Source organism: Olea europaea, chromosome 21, assembly GCF_002742605.1.
Source record: "Olea europaea var. sylvestris chromosome 21, O_europaea_v1, whole genome shotgun sequence".
Taxonomy (NCBI): domain Eukaryota; kingdom Viridiplantae; phylum Streptophyta; class Magnoliopsida; order Lamiales; family Oleaceae; genus Olea; species Olea europaea.
This window is the reverse complement of record NC_036257.1, coordinates 15,360,108-15,369,555: the sequence shown is the minus strand read 5'-3', so window position 1 is coordinate 15,369,555 and position 9,448 is coordinate 15,360,108. Positions and strand designations below refer to the sequence as shown.

The window sequence follows — 9,448 nt, the reverse complement described above, 5'->3', positions numbered from 1 at the left end:
TGTCAACTCAACAGTATTTCAAGAAATTAAACCTAATTCTGGTTTCTTTTTCCCCATAAGATTCCAGATTAAATTAAACAATCAACTAGTTATTATTTATAAATAGAATCATTTTGTCTTTAATTCAACCTCTAAAGTTTTTTCAATCGAATCAGATAATTTTAAAAATGATTGCCTCGCTCTTTTATGTGAAAGCACAAAATTTTGTGACACTAAACTATACTTCCGATCATAAGTCAAGTTTGAATATACCTTTAATCGCATAATATCTATAAAATAAAATATAAAAACTTTGCACTTGAATTGATCCTGTTTGGAAAGAATAACACGAGTGATCTCTCCCATTTTCCCAATTTATTTCCAGTATAATTAGGGCCCACTTTGCCAAGATAAATTAATCGCATTCAATAAATAAGCTTACCTACTTTTCGATCAAAATCTATCGCAGATTTGATTCAATTACGAACACAATGATCTTACTTTTATGTATAATTTTAATGAATCTTGTAATCTTTGTCGGTTTAATTTTCATATAATTTTGAAAATACATGTTTAACTATTGTCACTGGTAAATAAATGGAGATTTAATTAAACTAATTTATTTTCACTGAATTTAGAGTCAACAAATCAAGTACCAACAACTGGCAATCGAATGGTGCAAAGTGCAACCATCGCTTAAATTCGAAGACACTAACACAGAAAATCACACTAGGACGGGAAATTAACAACCTGAACATGGCGAATTTTCATTACATGCAAGATGCAATGAAAATCTTATTTGTACGATTCATTGAGAAAACAAGAACAACAGCGCCAGATGATTGCACTTCAAACCTCAACTCGATTTTGTAGCAGGAGCCTCAATGATCTTGATACCACCAATGGTAATACCACCTCCGTGATGTCTTGGCACCAATGTCACAAGAACTGTGTCATCGTCCTCAATATCCATGTCGTCGTAAAGATCAGTGAGTTTCAACCTGATAGAAGTCTTGTTCGCCTTTTTATTAGTTTTATGCGGCACTTGCGCATAGGTTCCTGCATAAGAAGCCTTGTCCAATTCATTGATGTTATCATCTTCATCATTCACAAACACATCAACCTTAAGGAATTTTGTAGTGTCAACTTCAATGTTTTCAAGCACCAGCAGTTCATCAGCTTTACCCTTCTTGGCTTTAGGAACCTGGACTCGAATAATTTTGTCCAAAGTGACAGGGAATACGGTGCTTGCCAATGGTGCATCGGAAGTAGTCTTTATCACCCTGGCTCTTGCAGTCTGTGGGGGTGGCCTGTAATCCAGCCATGGAAGATCAATTCTTTCATAATCAAATCCCATTCTCAGATTGTCCAAGCAGTCCTTCACTGTCACGCGTACAAGCTGCTTATTTTCATCGTAGAACAAAAATGCAGCATTTAAGAAATCTGGGTCTGTGATTTTCTTGTCTGGGACTTTATTGCTTGGCAAAAAGTATTGCCATAATGTCCACATTCGATCAACATTTGCGTGATGACAATAGAAAAGTGGGTCTCTTCCAGCGGAGTAGAAGTTACCCAAATTCTCTGAACTGGGTTGTCTTGGGTCTCCTACCCAGACATGCGCGGCAGTGTGTGAACCACGCTCGGATGCACCTGGGCCAGGATTAGGCTCCGTTCCTTCTCTATAAGGGTTGCCCATGAAGTCCTCGGCAGTCTTGTTTCCACGAATCATTTCAGTGTACATTATTGTAAGGTTGTTGGTCACCACCTGCAGAGGGTCTGTGTTTCCAGTCATGCCTAGGTCGATGACAGCAGGGGGCAAATTGGATTGGTTACGCTTCTCATCATACAAAGCTGATTTGGGATCCACAAACATGGGTGGCATTGTCATGCCCTTCGGGTTATCCCAGTTCCAGAATGGAAGAGCGAAAGTAGGGTCCCCAATCAATTTTCCCAAGATTCTTTCATAGAAATACAGGTACCACCTGTGGAAAGGAAAGAAAAGCCAGGAGTTGTGCACTTGAAGATCCAACGTACCCTGACCTGGTTGATCATAAGCACCATTGCAATAAGCACAATGGATATTAGCTTGTTGCATGAAATTTCTTGGATCGTCTGCAGGAAGGCGTTTCATGCGATCAATGGCCATATTATACTTGAAAATATATTCAGGAGTGACTCTATGGGCCGATGGTCTAGTACGCATGTAACGAACAGGAGGGAGCCGGTAATCGATGATTCTTTGTGTTGTCGAGTTGAGATCACTCACGACAGCAAGGGGACATTCAAGGTCAATGGGCAGCGTCTAAAGCACTATTGGGGCGGCAATTTTTCAAAGGAAAAGTCTACCGTTCATCTTAGACCACCAGAATGAAGCAACACGGTAAAGTCGAGTTATTGACTATAATCTAGCGCTGCGTGGGAGGCAACCCACTGTATCCTTTTATTAGCTTACTTTTCACATTACTTTTAGAATTATTTCATTTTTGCATTTGCATTTTTCTAGGTCATCGGTCGTACATGCATGATAATTGGATTGAATTCTCATCCCCTTAATTGTCTAGGCATTACACAGATGGTCAGTGAGTTTGAAATGATTTTTGGTGTTTGGGAGTAGAGTTCACGCATTTCTAAATAAAAGAACGTTTTTATTTTCAAAAAAAAAAATAAAGAGGGAAAATTTCAAATGTTGGGGGTCACGTGACCCTGAGGACCCCTTGCCGGTCCGCCAATGGCAATCCGTATAACATAGTTCTATAATACAGTGAGAAATTCAAGAAAAATCCACCACAACGTGCTTTAATTTTTTACATTTTATAATTGAATAATTTAGGGTTTTGACGCATTGAGGTGGCAGAATAATGGGAGGTCTTTTAGATGTTGAAGAAAGCAACAATTAACCCTACTTTTTGACCAGAGCTAAATGCCGGGTCAAAAAAAGAGGCGCCACATGGCACCGCCCGGTCTTCTAGCTTTTTTCAAGCAACAATAAATGAGAAAACAGCATAGTGTTTTCCCATTTCTATGGGTCCCCCTTCACTTCAATATTTCGGAAAAAAATAAACATCCTTTTTGACTTTTTTTTAAAAAATTTCCTTTTACATAATCAATACCAGCAAAAAAAATAAAAAATGTTAGAAGAGGAGGAATCCCTCATAGAGTAATTAAAGAAGAATTTACAATCATTTAATTTGTGATATCTGCCTATTAGCATAATTTTATTTAATTTTAATTTATTAAAATTTAAGATGTATACAAAGCATCATGTTTTTTAAAGCCATTACGAGTTTTTTCCTAGCGAAAATTTAATAAAGAAATGTCTTAATATATGAAAACCGAGCTAGTCTTTTTTGAAAACCATAACACAATGATTCTTGATATATAACTGGAGATGTAAATGAATAAAGAATTTATGGTTTGATTTAGGTCAGGTTTAGAAAAAGAACTATATGGCGATTTTTGATGTTTTCTTGCAATAATTGTAGTTTCTGGTTTTGATCTCCGATGACTTTAAGGTATGTTGAGGAGAATGAAGGTTGCATTGTTTACGACGTTTTGTATACTCTCACGATCATTATTTCTAGATGGCTAGGCTTGTGTAAAGTAGGGTTTCCTAACCCACATCAACTTCACAAGCATATATGCAACTTGTGTGACGTTGGGTTTACCACACAAATATTTTAATTAAATTAGGTATATAAAAAGACGTAGATATATAGACGTTTGGTGAGAATCAAAATCAAATTTTAATGGATAATATTGATGAATCTTTATGGTTGAAAATTTGTGTATCCCATGAAATATATAATTAAAATCAGTTAAGACCATTGAGATCAGATAAGGTCACTTTAAATACATTATATAATATATTGTAAGATATGATTAATAAAATGTGGGGGATATTGTGTGGATTGTTCTCGAAAAATATCTTGTAATTGAATATAAAATTAGATAATATCTCTATCCAATATGCTTGATTAATTAAAATATTTTTAATGTTTTTCCCCTATTGTATCACTTTTTTGGACACGATTGCAAACCTCTTTAATTTCTTCCAATTATTTTATCAAACTTAAATACTTTTTATATTAAGCATTAGATCACATGGGATAAATATTTTTAAACGATATCATGTAGATGATTGCATTTATTATTCATATGGACATCCTTTTTGTCAAGGAATATATGTTTTTTGAAAAAATAGAAAAAAAATAACTTAATTTATAAGAAAGTTATATTGTACAAATAATCTTGTTTTCTGAAAAGCTATGGTGAGTAGAAATAATTTGTTAAGTTGTACTAAAATAAATGAGAGGGTGGATAGGATATATAAAAAGTCAAACAGGGTCCCATGTGACCTTGTTTATAGCATTCATATTAGAAGCATAATTTATTTTAAACCTCATCATAATATGGTAAAAAGTTACTTTGATAAATGATTTTCCCCCAAGTTGAACATATTTTAACCTTGTAGCAGCCGCATGAGAAGCACTACACTTACAGAATTTTTTTACAGAATTTATACAAGGAGACACTGTGACTGGGTGTTGCCAATATCAACTTGATGCTTATTCCAAAAAATTGCTTTTCTTGTCCCTACTATTTTAACCATTCATTCTAGGACTATGATCAACGCTTCTTTTTAAAATTATTTAATCTATTTAGCATAAATGAAAGCACAATCACTCAAATTCATCTTAGAGAGGCTTTTAACCTTGTTAGTATCTCTTCACGAGCTAGTTTTATTTTAAAGATTTATCTTGAATAGCTATGTCAATAATAGGATACATAAATTTTCATAGACTATTGACATTTCCGTTCTATGAAGTAAATTGTTTGCATATTTTTCTTCGAGTTTCATTATTATTTCTTGATGTTACCATCAATTGTAATGTATAAGTGCTTGTTTGTCAAAGTTTAAATTATAATTTAAGTTAGACAAACATATTCTTTATCCATACTTCATAAAATTCAAAATTACTATTTACTTATTATCGACGCATTTTTGTAAAACTAACAATTTATAATTATTGAAATTTTAGTTTTAAACACTCCCAAGCATGCCCTAAATTACATGTCACATATTCCGCGTGATTTGTGTATTAGTATTAAGATTATACGATATAATATCGATAATATTATAGTATTTATTTTACTCATAAATTTCATTTTTACCACTTTCTTTACAGGCAACAAATAACTAAAAAACAAATTATTAAATATATAAAAAAAAGACATCCCTTTTACAAATTTAAAAGCTATCAACAATGTAATATTATAAATAAGAGGAAGGTCCCCAGAAGTTTTTAAATAAGGTATGGTCGTGGAGATCAATTTATTTTAAAAATTATTCTTACACCTCGTGAACGCGGTTTCCAATAAAAGCAGTACAAGATTCTTTTTAGAAAAAATATATTGTTCTATAAAATATTAATAAAATTTAACAAAAATTTATTAGAAGATAACCTTTTATAATCTAAATTAATAAAGATAAAACAGCGATCCTCATGATATAACATGTGTAGACGATAACAAGAAAGAAAAATGAAAAATAAAAGGAGTTTCCACGTGCTTCTGGGTGGAATAACTTGTCCATCTATTAAAAATTTCTGCTTGATCGAATCTCTATGCATTAGGAAGATATATTGGGATATGGAGTTAGTTCAAATAGATAATGCTACAAAAATTCTATGTACATAATAGTTGAAGATGTGCTATGTTTTATGGTATTGAATGTTAAGTTGCTAAAGAAAATTAAATATCTATAATATGAATTTTCAGAAATGGGGATGCTAAGATTTTTATGTGATTGCATTACTGTAAAAGAATATAGATATAGCACTTGTGGCGTCAAAGTTACCCCTCCTCTAACCAATTTCTTCTATCTATAAGGCCATGCATTACGTGAATGATCATGCAGAAACTTAAAAGACTATTGTTATGCCTTGCCATTCCGTGAATCCAGTTGAAGACCATGGCATGGACCACTCTGAGAGTAAAGTCAACATTTAGTCAAACAATAAGTTAAAAAGGACCTGAAACTCCCTTAGTCGAAGCTTCCTCTCAATTAACCGAAGTTATCCCTTCATCCGAAACTCCCTTTGGTTGAAGCCTCTTGTTGTCTTTTAAAGGATTTGTTGGCAATTTTTAGGAATGATTGATGTAACATTTGTAATAATAAATGTCAGAACTATCAACTTAGGATATAGGGAAGTTGTTCTGTTGTCAATATATAAAATGTGTAGCAGATTGAGTGGACTTTAGCCTGGGAGATGAAACCACGTGGTTCCAATCCAACTGTAGCCACCACGATTGAAACCCTATAAATAAGGAACTCTTGTAATATTTATTCTTAATGCAACTCTTTACACAAAAAGCCATTCTTTGCCTTCTCTCTTGCTTATTTTATACTTGACTTGTTAATGATTGATTGATGATGATGATGATGATGATGATTATTATTATTATTATTATTATTATTATGCAATCGTTTTTAAATATACTATCCATATCTGAACATTTTTGCCTAGCATCATAAAGCATCTCTCACATTCATATACAGTAAACTCTTTCAACCAAGTCTCCAATCAAAACGTGCTTGAATTTGCTTGCATAGATGCGAGTGGACCCGACGTCTATTGTCCAAGTCACCTTTACAAAAACGAGATTCACAGCACTAGTTCATTATAAATTAATGAAAATATGATATAGAAAGTTTACGCATAATCTATGTGGACCTGAAAATATTATCATGTAACAGTTCTATGCACGGATCGAAGAGTAACAGTAAACTAAAAACAACTACATGTAATATTGTGATTGTGAATAATATAAATCAAGAAATATTGCAATAATTTCAAAATTAAATAGAATGTTTAAAGATTTATGCAGAAAATATCAAATTTATTAATAATAAAATTCAGATTTTTGTTTGTGGTTATCATGTTAATAAAATATCGAAAGGACAAACTCTTGAACTTCAATCTGTGGACTTAGCAAGTGGATATCCTCAACCCCAACTTTTTAAAACTTGTAGACAACACGTGTAATGCACGTCTTATGTATCGAATGGGTGATATACGTAATACTTTTGAAGTACTAATACTGTTTTTGAAACTACATGCAAAAAATTTGAACAAATGCACTAAAATGTCTTAATTTGAACAAATCCACTAAAATATAATAATGAACTAAGTAAAAGGTCAAAAAGACATTTAGGCCCGGTTTGGTACCTATTTTCTTCAAAATGCATTTTTTCTCTCTTTTTTCAACCACACATTTTTTATTAAAATAATATTACACGTAAATCAAAAACTTTTCTTTATTTTTCAACCACACATTTCTTATCAATTTACTATTTTAAAATACATTTTTACATAAAGATGGCTCTCAAACACCTCTTTAAAGCTGCAATTATTTGTGCTTTTTAAAAAAAAAAAAAAATAAATAAATAATTTAATAAAAACATACCTCACTTATGACAGAGGAATATCGTGGTGACAATATAGCCTTACAGATAGCAAACTAAGAAACTAGACTAATCAACTCACTTACGTAAAATATGACATTCCTATACGGTCCAACTGAACAAGGCCAAGAGCATGCACAGGCAAGTCATTAGTAGATGTAAAATGATGCATTAAACCTTGTGCCCCCATTTTTGCTAATGAATTCATCACTTGATTCGCTTCCTTGAACTGGCGTGAAACCTGAAAGCATAGTTATTAAAATCGGACCGGGCCGGCCGGTTAGGACCGAAAACCGCCGGACCGGAATGTGGTCCGGTCCGAGCTGATCAATTGGACTTACATGCAAGGGAACCGGGCATGAACCGGTTGGACCACTCTAAACCCGTCGGAACCGGGCGGGTTTTGGGAAAAACCGGATCCGGTTCAACATCGAACTGGACGGTCACAGTAAGTACAATGCAAAATTTTTAAATGAATGTGCCACGAGGCTGGATTCGAACCTGGGCATCCTCCCCGTTAATTCAAGCAGCTGACCACTAGGGAATTTGCTTATCTTCAATCTAGAAACTGTGGCAAATATATATAATTCATTTACATGGGAAAATAAGTATTTGAATTTGCAGCAAGCAAGATTCGAACCCTGGCTTCCACAATGACATTTTAGGCCTTTGACCACTTGGGAAACTAATGGAGCTATGTTCACTAACGTGAGCTAAAATATATGTATAGATTTAGCAAAATGTTTTTTTAATTTGTTTCAAAATATATTTTAGTTAAAATTATGATTTAACAATGACCCACTGGTTCAATCACCGATTCACCGGTTGAACCGTTGACCCAGTGACCCGGTGATTTTTCCGGGTCGATCACCGGGTCGGGTCTAATAACTATGCCTGAAAGCCTCCTATATGTGAAACCTGCATTACAATTACTTGTGCTTGGTGCACTTCTAATTATGTTTGAACTTTCAAAGGAAACTCACATTCTGAAAGAAAAAGATCCAAAATAGCTATGCTAAGTTCACATTTGTTTTGGTGGCTATTCTTTATTCATACATAAAGAGGGGGGCGGGGGGGAGGGAGAGAGAGAGAGAGAGAGAGAGGAACATTGTACATCAACATGAGAAATTCATAAACTTTTGGTATGTTTCCATGGGGTACAAATTAGAAAAATGGAAGGGATTAAAAATTGTTATTTACCCTTGTACCTTCTTCATATGAGATATTTTATCAACATTTGACGACTACTAACATGAAAATTTGAAAAATAGTTTTTGTTGATCTCTCTGAGAGTTTCATACGAGTATTATTTTGAGAGTAAATATTTTTTATGTTATGGACATTCATTATACAAAAAATATGCCTTGTTAAAAGCTTATTAGGAAAAGTTTCATCGAAAAAATCATAGTGAAGGAATAATAGTACATTGTTCTTTTAAGTGTACTATAAAAGTTGTCTAATTAAAAATTGTCAAGAAAATCCAATGAGACAAATTCATTGTCAAAAAAATAAGAGAACAACGCGTATTTATTCCTCCTCATAATAATATTACTTGAGTCATGCTTCAAGCATATTAAATCCTTCAAAATGACATTAATAGTCATACCAGATAAGTTGACCATAACGTATTTCAAATTTTATTTATTGTCAAGATAACATGATGTAGACTTATGATTTCGTCCTCCACGATCTTTATAAAATTAATTATGTTAGGAGTCATATATTACATATTACGATTTCATTTTTATCACTTCCTTTTCTCATGAGTATACATCTTTAGATTTACAGACTGCATTTTAGAAACTTCAAGTTTCTCTAGAAAATTCAATTCAATTAAAAATTACGTCCTTTTTATTTAGACAATTATTATTTCGATCGATATATTTCAATGCATTTATTTTGATTTCTCTCTATATGATGTAGTACATTATGTACAAAAGTGTTGTCAATAGCTTTTTCGTTTCGATAATATTCTTCTTTTTTTATAATGACATAACTGATTAA

At 33.1% G+C, this 9,448-nt stretch overlaps 1 protein-coding gene across 1 annotated transcript; it reads right to left on the bottom strand.

Moving 5' to 3' along the window:
* Window positions 1–577: 577 nt before the first annotated feature.
* Window positions 578–9,066, bottom strand: LOC111370179 (polyphenol oxidase I, chloroplastic-like). Its single transcript, XM_022991873.1, has 7 exons — window positions 8,997–9,066; window positions 8,247–8,362; window positions 7,786–7,879; window positions 7,622–7,685; window positions 5,881–5,965; window positions 2,883–2,948; window positions 578–2,281 (listed from the first exon to the last, which is right to left on the bottom strand). The coding sequence occupies exons 1-7, from the start codon at window positions 9,064–9,066 to the stop codon at window positions 836–838; spliced, it is 1,941 nt and encodes a 646-aa protein (XP_022847641.1). The 3' UTR covers window positions 578–835.
* Window positions 9,067–9,448: the final 382 nt, after the last annotated feature.